We start from the raw sequence: 25,954 nt of genomic DNA on the forward strand, positions 1-25,954 counted from the left end.
TTCTGACCAAAGTTATCACTTTTCATCAGTATGGGATTTTTAAAGTCAGATTATGTGGTCTCCAATACAGCCACCAAGATATATATGTTTCATAGTTAGTTCCCAAAATAATATTCTTTTTAGTACAAATAGTTTATAAAATAAAACCTGATGGTGGGTCAAGTGCCTTCTGTTTGTGATTCACAAAGGTCTGTTCTGCCCCAAACCCATCTGTTATCTTCAGTGGAATCAGAAGGTTTATCTAATTTTGCAACTTAATAATAACAGAAGCATAGGAATTGATTAAGACAGAAAGGAAGATCTAATTTCCATTTCTATATTTGCCACAACTTGTACTGAGTGCTTGGAATGTTATTTAATATCTTCAGTTTTTTTGCCTGTAAGTTGCTACGTCTTTCTGAATTCTCCTATGAAAGCAATCTGAATTCCAAGGACATCTGAAGGTCTAAAGAAATAAAAACCTGAATAGATATTTACAAAGAGCTTTCAGAGCTAGACAATTTTTAAAGGAGCTTGTAATAATTTTAAAATATGCGTAAATCAGTCTTCCAAATAAGCCCTTGCTCAGGATAACCTTTTCTGAGGCACTGCTGCATAAGGCTTTGTAGCCTGTACAGAGCCCCGTAAACAAAGTCCGTTGACTAAAGAGGCCAGTGAGGATTGAAATCCAGTCCAACCTCCACTTTTGGAACCACTCACCAAAGGCTTGCATCCATTCAGAGGGCTCATCTTCTTCTAATTCTCCACCTAGAGGGGTGCCTTTTCTAATTTGCATAAAGGTGCTCCAGAGGAAAGCAGTGCCCCACACTTTTATTATTATTTTTAATATTATTTATTAAAATAATATTAATTATTATTTTTAATTAATTAGTTTTGACATTATTAATCATTGATAATAATTAGTTTTGCTATTATGTGCCTTTCATGTTTTGACTCTAATTCTCACAACTCTGTGAAACAGATATTATGATTCTGATTTTGTAAGTCACAGGTAGGTTAAGCAGTTTGTCCAAGGTTATATAGTTAGTAAAGGTTGAAACTAAAATCAGAATTCAAACTAAAAATCCAAAAATCTGAAATCTAAAATTCTCCAAGATCTGAAACTTTTTGAGTTCCAACGTAAAGCCACAAGTAGAAAATTCCATACTTGACCTCATGTGACAAGTCACAGATAAAATGCAAACAAAACTTTATTTCGTGCACAAAATTATTAAATTATATAAAATTATCTTCAGCTTGTGTATATAAGGCCTATGTGAAGCATAAATGAATTTTGTGTTTAGACTTGGGTCCTATTCCCATCTCATTATATATATGCAAATATTCCAAAATCTGAAAAAATCTGAAATCCAAAATATTTCTAGTCCAAGCATTTTGAATAAGGATAGTCAACCTATATACACACAGAAGTTGATAAGTTTGAGTCTTCTATTTGCAACCTTCTGAGCTATCTTAAGTAGGGCTCCCTGGAAACAGACTCCAACATGAAGATATGTGTGCAGGCAATTTATGGGAGTGTCCTCACAGGATTAACCTCTGTTAGATATGAAGAAGCAGGATGGGGCATAGGGAGAAATTGAACTGCAGTGTAGTTGTAATAGAGGCCTAAGCTAATCACAGAGAGCTCTGAAGCTGGGATGACTCTTTAAGTAGTCCCCAGGTGATGCAAAGAGACCTTTTTAGCAAACACGTCTGGGGTCCCTTTATGGCCCTGTCCAGTCATTAGAGGTAGACTGCCTCCAGGAAGAGAGTATCATGTTGGGTGAGGCAGCTCTCTAGCTGTGGCCTTCAGAGGCACTCATCTGAGGGCAGTGAGCCATCAGTACTTCGAATAGCTCAGAGAATGAATGCTGTAGTGCCAAGGGGGAATATCTGGAGTTCAGTACCACCTCCACTACAAAAGCTTACAGATAAGAAAAGGGGGACCAACTGGATAACATTAGGGAAGGAGAAAGTCAATCTTATAGTAAAGCCCATGCTAATGTATAGATAAGCCCCTATTCCTTCCATACCACACGCACATTTGAGTACTTATATCTGGTTCCAAAGTTTATGCGTCAACCCAATCATGTGGCTACGGAAAAGTCCCTTACAATTTGCAAAACAATTCTCATCCATTATTTAATTTGCTCTGCATAGTAAACCTATGAAGTAGGAAAGGCAGCTATTAGAATCCTTAATTCATAGGTAAGGAAACAAAAACACAAAGAGATTAGTTAACTTATCTAACATCATGTGCAGTTAAGGACCAAGTGCTGGAATCCAGGTTTATGGTGTACATGCTGATGATAGAATGTGGTAGAAGGACTGAGACAGGCTGCAGCTTCCTAAAGAAAGTGACTCTTCCACACTGGGCTCTGCATCATTTCTTGGCAACTGCTTCCTTATGCTTCTTCGGAAATAATTCAAGGAAGTTCCTTTTATGGAAGCCATGTTCTCCACTAATAACAAAGATTAAATTGGGCAAAAGAGAGGATGATATCAATTCTCATGACTTGTCTCAGGGGGTCTTCCTATTTATCCTCAAGGGAAGAATCAAGCTGAAAGTGTTTATAAAGTTCTGTATAGTCTCACTTTGCTTGTGCATGTGTATTATAATACAGTAAAGTATACAATTAGAAAAAAAAGCCCTCAAAAATGTCAGAAGTTGCCATGAAATTTCAAAGTTCCAGACTTTGATCAGATCCAGAAACTCGGCAGTAATCCTTGCCTGGTGTATGAGAAGCCTACCAATGAGGGTAGTTTTTAATAAAACTTAATTGCTTTCATCACTGATAGTCTCCACTGTCTCTCTTTAGGTGGTTGTCTGACAGCAGTCAAGGATATAAAAAGCATGTCTTCTAACAAAGGGGTCTCTACTGATATTCTCTAGAAACAGGGGGTGTTCAAAATACATAGATTTTTTTTTTTTTTTTTTTTTTTTTTGAGACAAGAGTCTCTGTCTCTATGCGCCCAGGCTGGAAGTGTGGCGGGATCTCAGCTCACTGCAAGCTCCGCCTCCCGGGTTCCAGCCATTCTCCTGCCTCCAGCCTCCCGGTAGCTGGGACTGAAGCCGCCCACCTCGCCCGGCTAGTTTTGTCCATTTTTAAGTGAGAGCGGGGTTTCGCCGGGTTAGCCAGGATGGTCTGATCTCCTGACCTGTGATCCGCCCTCTTTCGGCCTCCCAAAGGTCTGGGATTGGTGAGCCCTGCGCTGACCCAGATTTTTCTTTTAAATCATAATGCTAAATTTTTGGAAGAAGCAGGCCTGTTTGTTGAGCCCATTACAATTCCGTTTTCCGAATTGCAAGTGCTCCCTGTAAAACATATAAACTTGATTTAATCATACAATAGAACCTTAGTGAAAGGACCTCAGTGACAAAGTAAACAGACTTTTCTTCCTTTCTTATTTGTGGGTACCAGGATGAAAGTACACCTGTAAGCAACCATAGGCTTGCTCTAACAATGCTCATCAAAATAGTGAAGTCTTTGGGATGTGCCTATGGTTGTGGAGAAGGACATCGAGGGCTCTCTGGAGATCGTCTGAGACACCAGGTATTCCGAGAGAATGTAAGAGAATTAAAGTAGACTCCATTTCCTCTCCCTCTTCCTTCCTTTCTGTTTAAGAATGAGTCCTTTGACAATGAGGGTCAGTGTTCCCTGAAAAATATTATATTTTGTAGGGGTAATTAATGCTGTTTTGGTGTGAGGAGATTCTCATGAGATATCTCAAGATATCTAAAACCCAGGCTTAGGAAAGTTTAATTGGGAAAACATTTCTGCTTCCTGCCTAGGGCAGACCAAATCCCAATTAGTGGAAGTATATATAATTGGAATGTGTGAATTGCAGCTTGAAAGAACTTTTGCACAGATGAACACATTTAGCAAGCTTTTGATGGCCTGTAACAAATGACTCTTTAATCATCTGCCTGGGTACTGCAGAAGCATACTGCATATTGGAGAAAGGGGTCAAAGTTTTAGGACCTGGTTTGTTGTCCATCCTAAGACATGGAAAATGGCCCTTATTGGGACAAAACAGGACTGTAAAAGTAGCCAGTCATTTTCTGGCTGCTTTATTTGAGAATGAACCTTGCCTTCTGAATATTTGAGATCATGTCCTTGTCAACTGTGTGAAACTTGAAACTCTGCATTTGTGCTTGCCAAACATAATTCTGTACTGGAAATGGTCTTCCAGCTCATTTTTATTTGCCTCTGCTGACTGTTAATTTTCTTTTTCAATTTGAACAATAACCTACTTCCACAGTCTAAGCTGGGATGGTTGCTTCATATGTATGTTTGAATTAAAATCTTAAGAAAATATTCTCTTAAAAATAAGAGTTTCATGCAAATTTGAGTCCTGGAAATTGTTTGGCATATCTTGGCAGAGTTTTAGGATCATGTCAAAATCTAATGCCAGCCTGTTTTTCCTTGATATTAGGTTTTGTCATGAAATGTTCACACAATATTAGCATGCTGACTTTCTTGCTTGATTTATCATCTCTCATCTATCCATCTATCTATCCTTTTCTGTTTTACTCTTTTATATTATGTTGTGTTATTTTCATTTATTATGTGTATATGGGGGTTACATTTGCACTATTAGCTTCTAAATTTTGAAACTTGAAAATTTTGACCAAGATCTAGAATTTGAGGCCAAAAATTGAAAATAATAATTAATAAGGCTATAGAAAGCTGGCATCTTCCCCATCTTTGCACATGTGTATATGATTTTTTATCTTTGATTTTAAATTCTATTACAGTATGAATAAATGCCTTCAAAGACAAATAAACCACATCACTCCCCATACAGAAGACCAATTTCATGACATGAAACACTAAAACATAATAAATAAACATAATAAAAAGTGTCGTGCTTTAGTTGGAAGTATAAACTGGCTCTGATATCCAAAATTTGTCTTTCTGGATTCACAGAAAGCAGGGTGAGTTGGATCAGAAGCCATTTGAGGAGTTGTTGTTATCACCTAGTTCATCATACTTTCCTCCCCTGAACACTTCCTATGAGGGCATCCAGCCAGTGTTCTACCTGTCTAATTGATTTGACTTATGGGACAATTCCTCTATTATCTTATTCTGTTCAATGCTTATTATCAATATTATATTTGCTTATTTATGTTCAGCAAACACATTGTCCAAGAGATAGAAATTCGGGAAATTTTCCTTGAGAAATGTCCAGTTCCAGAAGCTAAATATTTTCAGATTTCTCTACCAATGACCTTTCAGAAACTACTTAACTTTTAAGATACTAAGAATATTTCTCACCTTTACCAGACAAGGTCCTCTCCGTAGCCTTTTTTCTTCCAAGAAACAGAAGGTTATTCCAACGATATTCGTCGAAGTGCCCAGCAATTTCATCATATAATGCCTCAACGTATCTTAGAGTATTAACCTAATCATTAGCTGGTAGTCCCCAATTATTGAAAAGGAATTTATTTCTTAAAAGTTTTATATCTTTTGAAGAAATTTAGGATATTCTTTCAGAATTTAAGTATTTAAAGTTTGATATTCTTATGCTTGCTTAAACTTCCCACTGAACTCATACAGACCATACAAACATTTTAATATCCTCTAAAGAGAAGATTTGATATTATGCCTTTTTCGGTGTATTTTGTAGAAAACACAGAATAATTTGTACTTCAGGGCCTGCCAACTCAGGGTTTTAAAGAGCTTTATAAATGCTACAATAAACATCTTCACAAATTCTTTATGGAATGACAATTAAATACCTCTTCATGCAAAATATATTTTACCTAAGTGCTTTGCAAACTTCATTTTATAGCTAGCAGCATTTATTTTGCAATAAAAAATGAGTTTGTTCAATATCTGGAAACTTGTAAACTCCCTGGGAATAAAAATACCTAATTTCAAATCTAGGACATAATAAAGGAAAAGTGAAAAACGTATCAATCCGTCTGACTTTGCAATACAGATGGAGAGATTATAACAAGGTTATACCAAGAAGCCTATTGCTAATTCCAAGTTTCAGTCTTTTATAATCTTTTTTTTCTCTCTCAAAATTTCCAAGGCTTTTTTCCTGGGCCTTGATTTGTCAAAATGATGATATAACTAAATTTTCTTCTGGACCACACTTAAGGGCACTAATAAAATCCTAATTCTCAGGAATTGCTTTCCCTAATCTGACTTCAGTGCCTGTGCCTGGTTGTCCAAAGTTCTCCATCTGTAATTAAAGTGGCCCTCACTAAGCCACCCCTTCTCTCTTGATCCTTACCCCTTTTCCCCTCAACCCAGAGACTTCGGTCATTGCCCCATTTCATTCCATTGTATAGACATTCTTCTATCTCTTTTATTCAGATGTAGTGTGGTACACATCTTCCCACTGCACAAAGCCTTTGAGGTTTTCTAAACATGGCTTGTCAATTCTATCACTTACCTAAATTTCAAACTTTGAGGTTTTTTTCATTAAGATCTTAAAATCTCGATCTTGGTGAAAATACTGAAATATTTCTGGGACCAGCATTAGACCTTAGTTTTGAGCTTTGGGGTTTTTCCTATGGAGCAGTTGTTCTCAATGTAAACACCCTCAGACTTCTCAGTCTGTCTCTGCTCACATCTTACTCACACAAGAGGGGCTAGCAGAGTTGCCTGTCACCGGCCAGTGGGGTGGTTGGAAACCCTTGCCTTCTGAAGGCTTCTGTCTCAGATTACCTGTATCTGTAGCTTATGCTGGTACTTGTGACGTTTTCACTTTTCTTCCTTCATTGCAGGCCCAGAACTGCCTCACTAAGCTATACAAGCTAGATAAGATGCAGTTCCGACAAACCATGAGGGACTATGTGAACAAGGACTCTCTCAATAATGTAGTGGACTTCTTGCATGCTTTGCTAGGATTTTGTATGGAGCCAGTGACTGACAGTAAGTAAAGCTGCACCCAAGTTCTAGGAGAAGTCGCTGTGAGGTGAAGCAGGTAGTGTTTCAAGGGGACATTAAATTTGTGGAGGTAGAATTTAGAGGAAAAGATATGTATGTGTCCATGCATGTGTGTGGGTGTATGTATAGTGTATAAACAAGAAAAGCTTGCACATTATCTCTGATGACACATTTTGGAGGCTCTCTGAGGACAACTTACCACAGTAAATGAAAGTTTGGTAAAGCTTGTGGAGTTCTCATCTAGCCCCTCAATTTTTATACTACCGCTTATGGGACTCCTCTCTCTCATATAACCTTCTGTTGTATGATCTCTGAGACAGTGATCATATTGCAAAAAGGAGGTGGCTCTGAGGAAGGTGGGAGGTTTCCCCTCTCCACCTGCCCAAGAAATCTCTGGAAGAACTCTGAAATTCTTGGCAGGACTCTGTCTTTTCCGGGGCCTATGTGAGCTTCCCTGCAGGGCTCCTGCCTGACTTTTCCTTCTCTCTTCCCAGTTACCTGGTTAGCCTCACCTTATTCCACTTCAGACAGACTGAACAATTTCCATTGAGAAAGTAGCATTTCTCACCACCAGAAAGCTTGAAAATGAACTCTCCCTTGAGGGGTCATTTAGGAGCTTTTTTTTTTTTTTTTTTTTTTTTTTTTTGTAAGTAATCACCTATTTAAAAACTACTCTAAGCCTAAAAGTCTTTCCTAAAGTTAAGAGTTGGTTTCCATTCCTTTGCTAAGATTTATCAACAAAACCATTCCGGAAATGTAATTGGTTGTATCATAGTAAAGGCTCTGAAGGACACTGTGATTCATTTATTTCCAGGTCTGCCTACAGATTATTAAACCAGGGTCATCTTTAATTCCTTGTTTCTGTATTTCATGTAGCACTTCACTAATTCCTGGGTGTCAAGCACTGCCTTACTCCTACCCATTGTGTAGCTTAAAGGAAACATTGTCTTTAATTTGTGCCTTTGCATTCCAGACAAGGCTGGGTTTGGAAATAACTTCACTACAGTGGACAACAAATCCACAGCCCAAAATGTGGAAGGCATTATCGTCAGTGCCATGTTTAAATCCCTCATCACACGCTGCGCTTCAACCACACATGAATTGCACAGCCCCGAGAATCTGGTGAGAAGCTCTCCTCTCTTCCCACAGGAGGTCTCAGTCTCTGCCCTGAGAAAAGTAGTCATTGTCATGGCTATGAGTAAGAGAAGTTGAAATCTAAAAGTCTACACCTTAAAGTTTAAATATCTGTTTTCCCTGGTGTCACCAGTAAGTCATAATGGAGCCATAACACTTTTCTTCTCCTTGTTACTCATTATCCTATTTGTAAATTAACCTATCTTCCTCTCCCATCTCAAAGGTTATGGAGTGTTTGGTGAAATAATTGTGAAGTATGTTGAGCCCTTCAGAAAGAAGGTTCTAGAGCACAGTTTGTTAGTTCATAAAATACTGAAGAATGTTATCCCAAGCATTATTTGAAATCATATTTACTTTAAAAATTAATGCAAATATGCTGCTAAAATTGGTTTTGTTTTCTTTTATTAAGCACTGTCTGTAATCTTTTAGCTACTTGTCTTGAAAGACTGTTAATTAAACCACTAAAGTCACAATAGGATAGGGAAGAACCAGGTTATAAAAGGCTAGTGCTAAAGGCATAAGAATGACACAATAGACTTTGGGGATTCAGGGGGAGGGTGGGAAGGAGTTGAGGGATAAAAGACTACAAATCTAGTTCAGTTTTTACTGCTTGGGGGATGGGTGCACTAAAATCTCACAAATCACCATTAACGAGCTTACTCATATAACCAAATACCATCTGTTCCCCAAAACCTATAGAAATAAAAAAATTAAAAGGCTAGTGCTTAATTACCACCAAGAAGATTGTGGTTTGGGATACTAAAATGTACATTAAGGCTGAAAAACCTGACACAAGCAGGTGAATTCAGGTATCTTTGGGAGGCAAAGTAGCATTTCTCTATCCTACCAGTCTGTTAGATATTATGACTCCTATGCAGAAATCAGCCCATTTGCACATGTGGACCCTATCAGCTAATGTACCCAAATCAAGGAAATTATTTTAAGCTATTATAACTATTGAAACAATTCATTTAACTTGAGATAAACAGGATAAAATCCCAAACTAAAGGAATTGAACTTTGCTGACAGCCAAAGCCAACCCAGCAAGTTTCTTGGAGCTTGAGTGTAACACAGGTACCATCCATGCATGCAATTTGGTCATAGCAAAAGTAATTTAACAGGTTGATTATGATATACATGACTGCTTATACATCTTTTTTTTACGAACTCGTGTATAGAAAAATACTGTATTTCTTAATTTTTTAAAAAAGGAATCTTCTTAAGTTTGACTTTGAACTCCCATCCCGTAAGAACAGTGGGACATCAAACTTCTGTCATTCTAGGGGTTTCCCACTTCACAGTGTTGTGTAAAGACCCCCAAGTCTTAGGTAGCATCTAGAGCCTGGGGAGGTTCCACAGGTCTCAATTATTAGTCTACACCTCTGGTTTCACATAGTACTCTTCGCTGTGTGCTTAGGGCTGTGCACCCTCTGGTGAGTTTGGAATCTTTCCTTTTTGGAGTCTTGCCCCATTCCTAGAGGGAACTACTGCAGAGCAGAGTGAGGGGCACAGGGCCCTGCTTCCCACCGAACCCAAAGGGTTCTCCATCCATGTTTTCCCCAAGGGTCCTACCTTCTACTTTCCTAAAAATTATGGACATAATTGTCCCAGTGGTCTTCGGTTTTGAAAACCAAAACTATCGAGGTAAGTGTTCTTTAGACTTCTGCATTCTGCCTTACCATGAACTTTTCCTAAGGCAAAAAAATACAGTAACTGCCTTCTTAATGAGCAGAGAGAGAGGAGAAATGCTGGATACAAAGTTTAATTTCTCAAGTAAAAGTCCAGCATATATTTTAAAATATTGATTCACCAATATATTGGTTTTAATAGCCCTACATCACCTTGAGTTTGTAGTCAAGTTCATGTTCAAATGGGCTACAACATATATGTAATTTGCTAAATCTGTCCAGCAAAACGCATCATCTTTTGATTAATCTGTCTTTGGTAGAAGTGTCTAAAGGACTTAATATATTTTGTCATAATGGTGCAGAAAATTTGGAGAAGCTAAACAGGGACCAAAATCTCTAATGTAAACAAATTTTTGACTACCTTTTTCTTTGCAGGCATCTCTTCAGAAGTTATAATTAAAAGAGAAAATTAAAGCTTGGGAATCCAATAGTTTAAAATGTAAATTAATGTATTCTAATGATGCAGCCAACTTTCTGAATGAAGCGTGATAACCATCCTTTTTCATACCAAGGATGACCAGCAAAGGCCTTGGTAATGTTCTTCTATAGGAACATTGTAGAGGGAGTATACCACCAGCTTCACCAGTAGTAAACTGTCCTGTCTTAATAATTCCAATGCTCATCTAAGCCTAAGGAATTACTTTCTTCCTCTCTACCTGGAAAAACTATTTAATCGCACAGCTATCTTTCTTTCCCCAACTTCCTTCTTGCCTCCAAACAGGGACTGTATTGTGACATTCGTCAGCTGGTCCAGTTTATCAAAGAGGCTCACGGGAATGTCTTCAGGAGAGTGGCCCTCAGCGCTTTGCTTGATAGTGCGGAGAAGTTAGCACCAGGGAAAAAGGTGGAGGAGAATGAACAGGAATCTAAGCCTGCAGGCAGTAAAAGGTTGGAAGCTTGAACTCTCTGAATATGAGTGTTTGCCTTATGTCAGTAGAATAGAATCTGCTGTTGTACTGTCTGTGTGGTTCCTGTGGTGAAACTTCAGTATAGGAATGGTAAAATTATCTTGCATAAGTGGTTTCACTGGTGTGGTGCAGCTGCAGCTTAGAAAGGGAATGAATTTACTGTCAAATAAATGCCACCTGTAATATGAATTAGAGCTCAGTTGTTCTTGAATTTTCATATACTTGAACTTCACGTCGTAGCTCTTAATTAAATGGTAAAATGCTACCTGTTTTAGTCTCTTCTGTACATAATTTACACTTTTATTCAGAAAGGGAAAGCAATTACTGATACCATATGATCCTATTCAGTAAATTCTATTCTAAATGTGGCAAAAGACAAATGGCTAAGTAATAGCCTGTTGTTTTTCCTTCTAGTAAACATATTTATTTTATGCCTATTGTATATTAACTCCTACCTAAAAATTAAAATAAACTCCTGAACTTAAAATCCTGCTTGCAGTTAATGACTCTGTTTGCAATAATGGTGATATTGTGAAGCAAAAAGGCTGCTAAGTCATGAGTTAATGGTGCGGTATAAATTCCAAACAACATAGATTCCTGGTGACATAAAGTTCACAAGCAGCAAAGTTGTCTACAACAGAATGTTTTTGTTTATGAAGTGTATGAAGTATTAAGAGTTGCTATCCTGCTCTGCTATAATTGTTGGAATGCACCATTTGCATAGGTCAGAGGCGGGAAGCATTGTGGATAAAGGCCAGGTATCCTCTGCACCTGAGGAATGTCGCAGCTTCATGTCCGGTCGCCCCTCACAGACTCCAGAGCAGTAAGTAGCGTTGGCTTTGTCTCCATTGCAGGGGGCTGTGCACTTCACTGTGGAAGAATTTCTGTTTTCCAAACTGCTATTTCTTTGTTTTTCATCTCCTTTGAACTTTGCCTTGTTTCTACCCTTTACATTTCATTCCCAATGCCACTAACCTCTCCAGGCCAAATCACAAATAACCAGTCTGTACCTATGAGAAGCCTCCCTAACTACATTTCCCATCTCCAATCTCTCCCTCGCTTCTGCTTTTCATGCACACTACTGAAGATACACCTTGAAAAATAGTATATATACCAGGTGGGCTGGGAGTGTCCTCCAGTTTCTTGCTTAAAATCTCTTATAATTTTTTTTAAAAATTAAATGTATGAATGGCTGTCAATATACTTAATGAAGCTTTTCTCAAAAGAAGTAACAAAAACTTTTCCAGTGCTTACATTTAGCTGAAGCATAGACTGTACCCCATTATACCTTGGTCCTCTCTTGAGATCCATTCCAGTGTCCTCTGACATCAGTTAATCTACACTTTTCGTAATGGAAAAATAAAAAACATATTTAAATTAGTGTCCTCGGAAAATATAAGGGTTAGTGTAGACACTAATTGTACAGCCTAGTTCTATGCAAGTTTTATTTGTATTTTTTCTCTGTTTGAGAACTACTAATCCACAAGTGGAGTGAAAACCTGTACTTCGTTTAAGGTATACCATTCTGCTTCCCAAAACCTTACTCAGTATTAAGTGATTTTTCTTCTAGGGATCCTGCAGTATATTCTAGGTATTATGGTATCCTTTCTTCACAGTCAGGGAAATCAAAGTGAGAAGCAAACAGCCATCAGATAGGACCTTAGTAATCCATAGCAAGTGAACAAAATCTTCAAATAAAAAATGCCCACACAGTTCTTGGAGCACTTCAAAATCTTAGAGATTTTGTAGTAAACACAAATTTGTGATAAACACAGTTTTCTGTTTATTTAGTGTTTAAGTAGATCAAGTCCATGGGTTCACAGAACATGTGAGTTTTTGCATATGGCTATAGCCCCAGTATGGAGACTGGGCTTGCTCATAGTAGGCACTTAATCTATATTTCATGATTGAATGAATGAATGATTCAATCAATTAATGAAAGGATAAAAGTGTCAGATTATTGTTAAGCTTTTGTTTTCTTTAGCTTCCTTTCTTAAAATTCAGTTTTAGTTTTCCCTTTAAGGTAGCCTTTAAGGACATGGTAAAAAATCAAACATAAGCTCTAAGGAAAAAAAATCAATGTGAAAGACAAAGTTCTGTGACTGAATAGCCATGAGACTAGTTAAAAGTCTTTATACACAGAAAGTCTGCCCAAAAAAGAAGAGATGATTTTCTTTTCAGGTAACACCAGCAACTATTGAGCTAATCTGATCAATGAGAATGATCAACTAGGCAAATTGGATTTAAAAAATAAAGCCATCGACTGAATATTTCTAGGTTATTAAGTTTTCTAGATTCCAAAATATTCTCTTAGTTCAGTGTTCTGTAAATACCACCTAATTTCTTAGCATTTAGCACATCTATTCTTTCTTCTTATGTGAAGATACATGTTTTAATATGCCTCTACATAAATATTTCCACTTAGAGTGATGTCATAAAATGTCAAACATGGAACTTTTCGTGATCTCAATAGGCCCAAAAGGTAACCATGTCAAATGTTCCCTAGTTAGCACTGGAGAAAGATGGGTGGTTACTTCAGATGACACTGGCTCCTCCTCTAGCTTCTCTTTCTGTTTCCTTCTCTCCCCTTGTGGCCCTGTGTCTTCTTCCTTCTTAAATAATAGTCACATTCCCTGAGTCATATTAAAGCAGTTTTATATACTCATTTCTCTGAAACTCAATATTGATACACACCACTGAACAAAGCCAGTGTAACATTTTATTGAGGAAACTGAGAAATTATAACCTCCCCAGATGTTTTTATAGCCAGACCACATAGTCATACACATATCATTATGCCATGCATTTACCAAAAGTCAGAAATGCTTCATACCCTGTGACTGTTTGATAAAAAGTAACTGAGAAATCAAATTTTAGAAAACTAATTTAAATTCATACCATATTTGATAAACAGAATGCCCTATTTTTAAAAAAAAGAATTTAAAAATATTTAGTACTCTGATGAGATTTTAAGAAATTCTGGATACCCATATGAATATCTGTAGAAAATGATTGCTGTACACAGTACTGTCAAATTTTGGGTTGATTCAGCCCCAAAGCTTGTAAGAAAATCAATATGTAAAACCCCATAAATAAGTTTCATTATGTATTTTCTATACCTTTTCCTTTCCAAATTACTGGAGTAATATATGTTGCTCAAGCTGACAAATGTAGAAAACACAGAAAAACATAAAGGGAAAGTAGTTTAAAAATGGAAATACCACCAACTAGAGATAACCTCTATAAACTCTTTGTGTATTATGTTGGAGACATTTTTGAGCATGTGTGCACACAAAACCACACTCAGACACGTGGTCACATGTGTACTTTCTTTCCCAATTAACCTGGTGATGGTTTTTTAAAACCATTTGATTGTTGCCTTTTCACTTCGCAGTATATAGTGAATATTTTTCATATAATAGTCCTCTAAAATAAAAGTATAATGACTACAGAGTATACCACCATATGGAAATCCCATAATCTATTCAACTGTTTTCCTGGTGTTGAACATTTAGATTGTTTCCTCCTTTTTTAAGTTGACCAATAATTACTCAGTGAGTATTTGACCTTCTAGTACCTACATCTTAGTATGTTGTCCCATAATTTCCATGAGATTACTTTCTGGAAATTGAATTTCTCTGTTAAGGGCGGTGATATAAGCATTGGATATCGTATTGCCAAATTACTTTAAAGAAAGGTTGGATCATTTTACCTCCCCACTGGGAGTATGATAGGAACTATTGCTTTCTCTCCTCCCCACCACCGCCCCCCCCACCATGAACTCCCTTAATCATTGCTAATTTATTGAGTAAAAATAAAGATCTTACTTCAGCTGCCTGTTTTTTAATTTCTCGTGAGATTAAATTCTGCATGTTATTGACTACTGGTCTTTCTCCTATTGTGGAATGCCCTAATCAAAAATCCCCTTGCAGGTGTTCCTGTTTGCCCTACTGAGTTGTACTTATTTTTTACTTTCAAGCCCTACCTAAGTTTCTTTGACTTACTGGTTGTAGGATGATGCATTTCCTGGGTATCGTGTGATGGCATTCCATTCATTTAAGTATTTTTTGTAAGTTTATTTGGTGTTCAAGTATGATACTATACTGGGGTGATGGGTGGGGAATGAGGAACAGTACTGCACAAACCTCAGGGGTCTTTAATAAAAAGTTAAATATTGGCCGGGCGCAGTGGCTCACGCCTGTAATCCCAGCACTTTGGGAGGCTGAGGCGGGGGGAATCATGAGGTCAGGAGATCGAGACCATCCTGGCTAACACAGTGAAACCCCATCTGTACTAAAAATACAAAAAATTAGCTGGGTGTGGTGGTAGGTGCCTGCAGTCCCAGCTACTCAGGAGGCTGAGGCAGGAGAATCACTTGAACCCAGGAGGCGGAGGTTGCAGTGGGCCGAGATTGTGCCACTACACTCCAGCCTGGGCGATAGAGCAAGACTCCATCTTAAAAAAAAAAAAAAAGTTAAATATTTACTGAAATTGTAAGTGCTTCTGGTATTATGACTCACACCTGCAGATGAATACCTTCAATAATATTTAATGTTTTTATTAAAGTTGAAAAAAACCGACCACCTCAAATTATAGCTGAGACATGACTATTTTCAAGAAGAGCTCAGAAGATCAACTTTGATCTCTTTCCTCCCACTTCAATGCCCACTCTTCCCACATTTCAGTCCATCAAAGATTGTTTTGCATGATTTGCCTAAATATCATTGACAGGAAGTTGAAAGAAATTTAGGAGAATTTCTCAAGTGTTGTCAGAAGTTTAACTCTATCCTCTGCTTGCTTACAGTGATGAGCAAATGCAAGGAGCCAACCTGGGGCGGAAAGATTTCTGGCGTAAGATGTTCAAGTCCCAGAGTGCAGCAAGTGACACCAGCAGCCAGTCTGAGCAGGACACTTCAGAATGCACCACTGCCCACTCAGGGACCACCTCTGACCGACGTGCCCGCTCACGATCCCGCAGAATTTCCCTCCGAAAGAAGCTTAAACTCCCCATAGGTAAAAGTATGTCTGTATTTGTTTATGGATTATCTTATTACCAACCATGTCCTCAGATCAATTCAGTAATGCATAGTAGGGCTGAAACAGAAGATCTTCATGTCATAAGACCTAAACTGACTTCATTCATTCATTCATTTAATTTTTTCCACATGTATTTTTTAATGCCCTAGTATATGCCTCTTCCATGCGCAGTCACTACACTAGCCATCAAGGATTAAATAGCGAACAAATACACACAGCCTCCCAACTTTGCTAAACTTGCAATATAGTAGGAGCCCCAGTCATTAAAGCAGATAATCATACAACTAAGTATAATTGCAAACTATGAATTTTATGAAGGAAATATACATAGTTCTATGAAAACATGCAACAATGAGACCTGACCCAAATGTGGGGGAGGAGGCAGAAATCAGGGAAGGCTTCCTAGTGATAGTGGCATTAAGATCTCCAGGATACTTGGGAGAAGGAACGAGAGCACTCCAGGTAGCCATTATATGCAAAGATATTAGAAGGCCAGAGGGAAGTGAAGGAACTGAAACAAGGGGACAAGTGGCTGTATGACTATAGTAGAATGATAGAAGCCAGGTCAGGTTGACTTCTCATTCTACATCCCTGGATAGCCAAGATGCGATGTTGAACAGGAGAGTAACTCAAGCAAGTAAACTTTTTCCAAAACATCACTGAGTGGAAATCATACTGGAGGGAGCTTGAGTAGATAAGGGAGACCAGATGGAAAGTTAGCTAGTAGGTTAGGTATAAGTAAATGGAAGCTTGAACTGGGTGGTGGCCATGTAGGCAGAGATAAATGAACACATTTGAGAAATATTTAGGAGGTAACATTCACAATCTTTAATGAGAGATGTGAAGCTGGATAGATGATGGTTTCATCTCAACCCAGATTCTTTTTGTCCTGGCCCCACATGCTCATGTAATTTTATAGTCTAACACTGAACATTTTTATTCCAAGCATGTACATTGAAAACACTTTGTTTTTCTATTTGTACCAAGTAATGTAACTTTCATCGCTTGTTGGGCTTATGCTGACATTTCTGTTTAATTGGTTGGGTAGAAAATGCTACATTGATCTAAATGATTTAACTATTAAATAGGGAACTGGCTGAAAAGATCATCCCTCTCAGGCCTGGCAGATGGTGTGGAGGACCTCCTAGACATTAGCTCTGTGGACCGACTCTCTTTCATCAGACAAAGCTCCAAGGTAAACAGGACATAACTTGTGTAAGTGAATGTTGAAGTCGCTGACAGAAACATGTGAAGGCTGAGAAATAGCAAACACCTGCAGGAACCAAATAAGGAAAAGCTGAAGAAACTCTCCAGATGAACTAACTTTGGAAACTTAGATAAGCAATGGAAACTAAAATGTTTAAGTAGTAGGCTATCATAGGAAAGGAAAAAGGAAAAGTGTGGTCAAAAATTATGTAAAATTATAATGCAGATGTGGAGATGTATATAGACATTTTTCCCAGCCATTTTTAACTTTTGACACATCTATGAAATGACTGACATTTCAAACTCCTATCCAAGAATCCGGTAATTTTACAGTGATTCCTTTTACATATGAAGACACACATAATCCATTCTTTTTCCACTACTTTTGGCACCATATGAACCATTTTCTGTATTGAAAAGAAGGAGGAAACTCAGGATGACTGTTTTCACTACACTCCTCCTTCATAATACTGTGAAGCATTGGAGTAGCATAAGATTTCTTCCAAGAGTCTTCTCTGTGGATGCTCCATGGCCTGGTCATTTGTATGCCTAATTTTCAGCAAATGTAAGAGTTATGTTTCCTTATATGTATACAAATTATTTGCTTACATTCTTTTGTTTTCTAATCTCAGTAAAACCAGGGGTTTGGTTTTGTTTTGTTGTGTTGTGGGTTTTTTGTTGTTGTTGCTGTTGTTTTTGTTTTTGTTTTGTTTTTGACAGAGACTCTATGTGTCTCCAGGTTGGAGTGCAATAGGTGATCTTGGCTCACTGCAACCTCCACCTCCCGGGTTCAAGCGATTCTCCTGCTTCAGCCTCCCAAATAGCTGCGACTAATGCATGCCACCATACCCAGCTAATTTTTGTATTTTTAGTAGAGACGGGGTTTCACCATGTTGACCAGGATGGTCTCGATCTCTTGACCTTGTGATCTGCATGCCTCGACCTCCCAAAGTGCTGGGATTACAGGCGTGAGCCACCCTGCCCAGCCAAACCATTTTCTTTTATCTAGTCTGTTTTAAAAGTGATATTTTGAAATTATACAAGTAATATGCAAGACTATTGGATATTTAGAAAATATATGTATCATTCCTTCCTTACCTTCTATTTGCTAAAAAAGCATAAGTCAAATATTGGAGTTTGTGTGGCTCATAGCTTCCTTGCTGTGCAAAAAATTTTGAGTACTGCTGACCTAAAAGCAAGATGAAGAACATATTTTAATTCTTAGACAGAGAAATATGTTATTACATTTTCATTATAATGCACTCTATAAATTAATTTATACTGATTATTTCAGAGATTTAAAGTATTCTATTTGGCTATCTTTCACTTTGGTCTGATTCTCAATTGTGGTGTTTGTAAAGAATAACTATGTCTTGCTATTCATTATTTCAGTTTGGACTTTACCAGATTTAAACTCTAAGAATATCTCAATTATTTTTATAGCACCAGATTATTTAGCTTTAGTTATCTGGGACCTGGTTCCTTCTTGTAGTTACAGTGATATCTTTTTTGGCACATGGGAATGAACTACACTGATGACTAAACTAACCAGATGTGGAGCCCAGAAGAGCAAAGTAATCGTATGAAAATGAGTAAACAACTCATTTTCAAGTCAAGGATTGATCTAACCACAAAGATTTACCTTTGAATCTTGTCATCTCTCTACTTTCCTTTTTCTTTTTTTTTTTTTTCAGGTCAAATTCACCAGTGCTGTGAAGCTTTCTGAAGGTGGGCCAGGAAGTGGAATGGAAAATGGAAGAGATGAAGAGGAGAATTTCTTCAAGCGTCTTGGTAAATGTCATGCATCCTAAGAATTCTATTCAACGTTCATCAAACAGAACAAAAACTTGATTAGATTAAGTGTTCCACTTTCTATTTTCATTGGTTTTTCATTCATTTCTTTCTCATACACGCTTTTACCACTATCTATAGCTTCTCTTTTTGCAATTTGATTCAACAGACATTTACGGAAGCCTTACTATGTTCCTCACTCTGTGATGGGCACTGGGTTTGCAAAGAGTAAGATCCAGCCTCTTCTGCTGTTCTATCCTTTATTAAAATCTGAGAACTTTACAAAACTTCCAGAGATCCTTTTATCCACCCACCTATCTACTTACAAATTCTGCTCAGTATATCCCTGACAGGTGGCCAGCCGCCCTCTGCACACTTTCACTGAGGGGGAGTTTATAACTTTACAAAGCAACCTGTTCCAGAGCAAGACAGCCTTAATTATTAGAGAATTTTTCTTCACATTCTGAAGACATACTTATCCACAAATTTGCTTCATTTGTCCTAGTTATGACGTCTGTACCAAGATGCACACACATACACATCACATACACTCTCACACACACATACCATGCAAACTCCATATGTTATCCATTTCATGTTCTCTCTTTTGATCTCACTGCTGCTAGCTAAACATCTTTGATTTCTTTACTTTTCCTTACGTGGAAGTGTCTCTAGATCTGTCACCATTCTGATTCATTTTTATTATGTATTTTAGTTAGATGATATGCTTTTTTACAAAATGTGGAACTTAGGATGGAATGCAGTATGCCATATTTAAAATTAATTAGTATAGTGGATAGTGTGACTATTAAGCTTGAGGACCACAGGAAGTATATGAACACAATTTAATATTACATTTTCTATTTTCACATTACGTAATTGGTTTGTATTGATTAATTTTTTGCTGGCTTTTTTTCACATGGATGAATATCATGGTATATTTTGATGTAGCCATTATTTGTTCTTCATTTCAAAAATGATGAAAATTTATTATTTCATTAATTTAAGAGGTAGTTAAGTCACTTCCCCAGGAAGGAAATTAAGAGACAGAATCCATAATTTTGAGAAGTATCCATTTTCAATCCTTTTACACTCTTTCCACTCTTTATAATCCATAATATTTGAGATTTTATATTAAAATATAAATAAATAAGCAAATGAATGAAAAGAGAATCAAAACTAAATCAAACTCTGTCTTTTCTTCTTTCTACTATAAAGATCTGTCTGCAAAGACGTGCACATTTCCCTGTTCTCGTCCAAGTTGTTCATACTATTTCTGAACAGGACAAATGCAAAGATATAACTCTAAGAATACTTCTACTTGACTTTGATTAATTAATAATTTGTGGGTACAGATTTTTAGTGAACCATGCACGTAATTTTCTAGTGATCAGAGAACTTTCCCATATCACTACAGAAACATCATCAGAATTTTCCAGAACATGCCTATGATATCCTTACACTCTATCAAAAAGAAGAATGTGACTTAGTTCAGCATAATGAAGTTACAGTGACTCCTATGATTACTTCTCTTTTGAAAATGTTCCTATCTTATTTAATTGTCTCTTATAGAATTTGGCTAGGGCAAACATCAAGTTTATTAGTCTCTGTGGTTTTAAGAATCTTCCTAATAACCAGGACATTCATAATTTTCAATCCTTTTACACTCTTTCCACTCCTCACAATATTTTGGAGACAATATGTCTCACGTTCAGACGTCAGTATTATAAAGAAATTTTTGTTGTGCTTTTTTGAGAATGAAGTGTGGAGCTAAAGTGTGTTCTCCAGGTATGTGTCATGCTAACTGGATGTCATTTGACTGGAGCTGCAATCACATCTTTAAGTTCTCTTTATGCACTAAAGTATAACTGAGGCTTAAACTCAAAGAATGTAGGGTCTCTCACATTTGGTGAATATTTCTTCTTTTTTCAAAATTCCTTCCTTCCTTCCTTCCTTCCTTCCTTCCTTCCTTCCTTCCTTCTTCCTTCCTTCCTTCCTTCTTCCCTCCCTCTCTCCCTCCCTCCCTTCCTCCTTCCCTTCCTCCTTCCCTTCCTCCCATCCTCCCTTCTTTCTTCTCTTTCTTTCTCTCTCTCTCTCTTTCTTTCTTTCCTCTCTTTCTTTCTTTCCTTTCTTCCTTCTTTCTTTTTGAGACAGGGTCTTCCCCTGTCACCCATGCTGGAGTGCAATGGTACAATCATAGTTCTCTGCAGCCTCAAACTCCCAGGCTCAAATGATACTCCTGCCTCAACCTTGCAAATAGCTAGGATTACGGACATGCAGCACCGTGCCCCACTAAATTTGTTTTACATTTTTTGTAGAGATGGGTGGGGGGTGGGGTGTCTTGCTATGTTGCCCAGGCTGATCTTGAACTCTTGGCCTCAAGTGATCCTCCTACCTCAGCTTCCCAAAGTGCTGGGATTACAGTCATGAACCACCATGCCTGCCCAAATATTTCTTCTTAAGTGAACTTTTTCTGTCTGCTGCGAACTGAATGTGTATATCCCCAAAAAATTTGTCTCAAAGCTCTAATCCCCAAAGTGATAGTATTTAGAGGTGGAGGCTTTGGGAGGTGATTAGGTTTAGATAAGCTCATAAGGGGGGCACTTGTGATGGGATTTTAATGCCCTTATTAAAAAAGAAAAAAAAAAAAAGAGGAGACATAAGGTCTCTCTGCATGCATACACCAAGGAAAAGCCACGTGAGGACATAACCAGGAAGAGAGCCATCACCAAGAACCTGACCATGACGACACCCTGATCTCAGACTTCCAGCCTTCAGAACTGTGAGAAATAAATGTTTGTTGTTTTAAGTCACCCAGTCTATGGCATTTCCTTATAGCTGACCTAACTGATTACGGCACTATACTTCCCCATTTGTAGATTTTTCTTCTTGGTGGAAAAGATAAAAGCATAATTGACTTGTTTCCACTCTCCTTTTAATTCTCTTACATTCTCTTCTTATTCATGTTCCAAACATGTTATCATTAGCATTTCTTACAAACATTAGTTCATTCTGGAGTTTGTGTTTTTCTTACCACGATTCCTATGGATTTTAGCCATTGTTTCATATATTCTTTGTATTCCATTCACAGATTCAAAAGATCTGATATGGAATATTCATAGAGCCAGATTCTACAATGAGTTTGTGTCAACAATACCTGAAATATCGGCAGTTTGTTTTTGCATGTCTAGAAAACAAAGCCATAGTATTTGAGATTGTTATCTGGAATATTTTATGTGCTTTGGGCTGGCAAGAGAATATAGCTTATATATCACTATTCTCTGCCTATGTTCTCTTGCTTGTTAAAAATTATAAAAGATATGCTGTGAGATTATTCCTTTGGAATTGCTTGCAGAAAATAAGTATCTCCAGCTTAAACAACATCATCTGCTAATCTAAGTACATCATATTTTGCAACAACTACTTCCCTTAGTCGTGCAAACATCATTGTATTTTTGAGCCTGCTTTTTTCCTTACTTCCTTTTCTCCTTCCTTCCTTTCTTTCCTTCTCTTTTCTTTCTTTCTCTTGCTTTCTTTCTTGCTCTCTCCTTTCTTTCTTTTCTTTCTTCCCTTTCCTTCTTTTTCTTTCTTTCTTTTGCAATCTATGTGTACAAATGATTTGTACCCAACCATGATAGATGTGTTGTCTTTTCTCATCTAAATTATCTTAATTACAGAATTTGTTTCTTTCTTTAAAGTTGTTAAAGAGAACAAACGTCAAACCTTCTTACCCTCAGTTTAAACGCATTACTTCAACTTCAATGATTTGAGATGAAATGCCAATAGAATTTCTTTAAAATTTAAAAGTCATTCAATAAATGAAAACTGTATCTGGTGAACGTGAAATAGAATTGAAATTACATTCAGAAATCAGCTATCTTTTTCTTTTGTGTTTTCATATTCAATGAAATTATTTCATTTTAAAAATCATGTTGTCTGTATTTGAGGGAAGGTGTTTGATTAATTAAAACAATTTTTTTCAACTAATCAACACGTTTACTGCATATCTTCTATGTTCTCAGCTGTGCCATCAACACAATGGGAAATACTGCTTAAAGAAATACTAGATTTTATATGTCTGAAACTTTGTACCCATAAATGTGTATGATAATGATCTGCCAATTAAAAATAATATTAAAAAACAAGTAGGATATTTTTTACATCCCTTCTTGGATTTAAAAGCTTATAAAAATGCATTCTATGTAAATAGAATTATAATTACACCTCAATATACACCTCAACATAAAAAATAAATATTAAACAAATGCAACTAAAATATACTGAGGCTAAAAAAGTAATCATTATGTCTAAGGAAGCCAAGAGGCATTCTCACATCCTAGTGTATTGCTATAAAAAATTGATAAAAAATACATTTTGCAGCCAAATTACTTTTTGACATTTCTTTTAGTAGTACAATATGGAATGCCAGCAGGATACAATTTTATCGTCAGTTTATCATTAAAGATACAGGAGAAAACCCAAGAAATATAACATGTACAATGAGGAATTATTTCTTACATTAAGTTTTTCTAACATGATCACTACCTTCAGCAGAGTATAAAAGTCTGACCTTCTTCCATATAAACATTTGGTATTTTAGAAATTACATTGTGGCATAGTGGTAAGAGTGCAGGTTTGTGGTCAGTAGATCTGGATTTAAATCTTGCCTTTATAACTGTCCATTGTATAAACAGATTGGGCTGCTTAACCTGTTCCTTCACCTGTTCCTTCTTTATCTCTCTGTCTCTGTCCACCACTATCTCCTCACCAACAGACCCATACATCCCAAAAATACATTCTCTTTTAAAATCATTTGTAAAAACTTATCTTATAGGGCTATTGCAAAAAATAAAGAAAATTAATTATAAAACATTTCATACAGTACTTGGGATCTACTAAGTGCTCAAAATAGTACCAAAATTATATCAAAAATATATTATTATCTATTAATGCTATATAAATACAATGGAAAATTTCCATTATAATTAGCTTTTATTAATAACATGACTCTTATGTCCTGTGCTTATAGGATTCTGCTTATCTTCTCACCTGTAACAAATATATATTATTCTGTGAAGCAAAGAATATAGGTTCTTGCTGTCAGTGAGTGTTTTGATGACTTCTGTCTTCGTTATTTTACTTACGTTCCTTAACTGCATTATTTTTGAAATTCTTGCAATTAAAATGACACTTCTTTTAGCAATATTGAATAAAATTATTTTGAAATTAGTAATCTTGTCAAATAAAAGTTGAAGAAAACTGTGAAATACATATTCTTAATGCTTCCTTAAATAAAATAATGGCAACTGTTCTTACTAAATTTGATAAATAAGAATAACTTCATTGATCATCTATCTGGTCTTATGTATTAATTCCATTACAAATTTTAGGTAGTTATTACCTAATGTATTTTAAATCTTAATTATAGTAACAAATAATAAAACAACTGGATTCACAAAAAAGAAAAACCTTATTATTTGGGATGTCTCTTCAATTCAAAGTTTAAGGGACTGTTTATACTTTTTAACAGATGAGAATCCTTTGGTATACATATTAGTATACTTTATATACTATTAAAGGGGTATATATAAATGATTAATGAAGTGACATATAGTTATAAAGAATAACAGGAATATACCTGTTCTAGTAGCTTTGATGGTGTCCGGTGAGGAAATAGAGTAGCATTTTGAAAGGGAGCTGCCTGAAAACAAGGCTCTCCTGGAATTGTTTGTTCCTCATCTATAGCTTTGTATCATTTGAGATTTTGTCTTTTGAATTTTTTCCACCATCAAATTCTTCTCATGGTAGTTCTTTTTGCATATGATAAAAAAAATGCTATACTAACTGGCAAAAAAACACTGAAGGTATTGAATTTTGAATTTTTGAATATGGAATATTTGTATCTGAAAAAGAAACAAAGCCATAAAGAATGAAATATAGGAAATTTCACTAATGATACTTTATCTTCTGAGGCCATTTTTGAGCTTATGAAAATGTTCAAACATAGGCAAAAAGTAAAGAGAATGGTTCAATGGATCCAAAATATTCATCACCCACTGGCAAAAATAATTTAGAAATTGCCATATTTGCTTCATCTATCTTTCATGCTCTTTTAAATGTATTGTAAAACAAATCCCAGACATCATGTTATTTCATACTGACATAGGTCAATATGATTGAGTCATTGTGAAAGTTGTAGACCAAGGCTGGTAATTATTTTTATGCCTTGCCATAATTTTTAAATCTGGTGATAATAAAGTCTAAGTGAATCTGTGTCCCAGGCTTAAACTGCTTCCAAATGATGTGTTCCCTGATAGAGTAGGTTCCCGCATTTTTACATTAGTGGATATGGTGGCTGACATCCTTGTGTGTGGCGCACTGTCATGATAAACCCAGGCCCATAACTGTAAACACCCCCTTTTATCTACTATGAATGCAAATTGTTAGAGTGGTAACCCTAATTCTGGACCTCCAGTAGCCAGTGATTCTTTGTGCTGTAACTGATAAAAGGTTTTTCCTTTCACTACAATGCTTTCACCACACCAAAATGTACCAATTTGTACAGCATTCTGTACACAGTGTACACATTATACACAATGCTGTACCAATGCTGTATCAATTTGTTGTAACAGATTGGAAATTGCACAGTGACTGCAACTTCCATAAAAACAGAAGTTGTTGATTACAGGAAGAATAATTTTAAATACACCAAAAGCTCTTACTAGTATTCAAAAGAAGACCTGCAAATAAAATGATCAAACACTATATTTAAATATTTCGGTAAAATCTTACATTTTCATATGTCACGTGTTACCAGATTCCCAAAAGTCAGGATGTGTTTAAATCAAACGTTAAGGTGGAGAGCAAGGAAGTGGAGTGAAGGAGAAAGTTTTCTGGCCAACACTGTAGTAAACACACTGTTGTATCTTTGAAACTCTTTTTAAACCTGTGATCCGTTACATTCTCTCTCTTTCGTTCCTCCACCATGGCACCACTCCTATAGGTTGCCACAGTTTTGATGATCATCTCTCTCCCAACCAAGATGGTGGAAAAAGCAAAAACGTGGTGAATCTTGGAGCAATCCGACAAGGCATGAAACGCTTCCAATTTCTCTTGAACTGCTGTGAGCCAGGGACCATTCCTGATGCCTCCATCCTAGCAGCCGCCTTGGATCTAGTAAGTTAGTGAAAGAATTTTCCCACCCTACCCTGCATCCCAAGTAATACTATTAACAGAGGTAAGCATGAATCCTCAATTGTAATCCTCCTGTGTTTGTTTGCTTTTCCAGAATTAGTGATAAAAGGGG

General features: G+C 36.6%; 1 protein-coding gene across 15 annotated transcripts in view; it reads left to right on the forward strand.

Moving 5' to 3' along the window:
* The window catches only part of UNC80 (unc-80 homolog, NALCN channel complex subunit), a 228,096-nt gene that overhangs the window by 53,627 nt on the left and 148,515 nt on the right, over positions 1 to 25,954 (forward strand). For 10 of the 15 annotated variants that reach the window (XM_021923939.2, XM_003907896.5, XM_021923926.2 and 7 more), the window contains exons 14-22: positions 3,402 to 3,548; positions 6,722 to 6,869; positions 7,858 to 8,006; positions 10,428 to 10,594; positions 11,339 to 11,437; positions 15,419 to 15,633; positions 16,740 to 16,846; positions 18,552 to 18,648; positions 25,652 to 25,824. In XM_021923939.2, the coding sequence (XP_021779631.2) occupies positions 3,402 to 3,548; positions 6,722 to 6,869; positions 7,858 to 8,006; positions 10,428 to 10,594; positions 11,339 to 11,437; positions 15,419 to 15,633; positions 16,740 to 16,846; positions 18,552 to 18,648; positions 25,652 to 25,824 (1,302 nt within the window). The remainder of the gene's footprint in view (positions 1 to 3,401; positions 3,549 to 6,721; positions 6,870 to 7,857; positions 8,007 to 10,427; positions 10,595 to 11,338; positions 11,438 to 15,418; positions 15,634 to 16,739; positions 16,847 to 18,551; positions 18,649 to 25,651; positions 25,825 to 25,954) is intronic. The other 5 variants (XM_031651893.1, XM_021923929.2, XM_021923933.2 and 2 more) reach the window with 2 other exon arrangements.

This window comes from Papio anubis, chromosome 10 (genome assembly GCF_008728515.1).
Source record: "Papio anubis isolate 15944 chromosome 10, Panubis1.0, whole genome shotgun sequence".
Classification (NCBI taxonomy): Eukaryota; Metazoa; Chordata; class Mammalia; order Primates; family Cercopithecidae; genus Papio; species Papio anubis.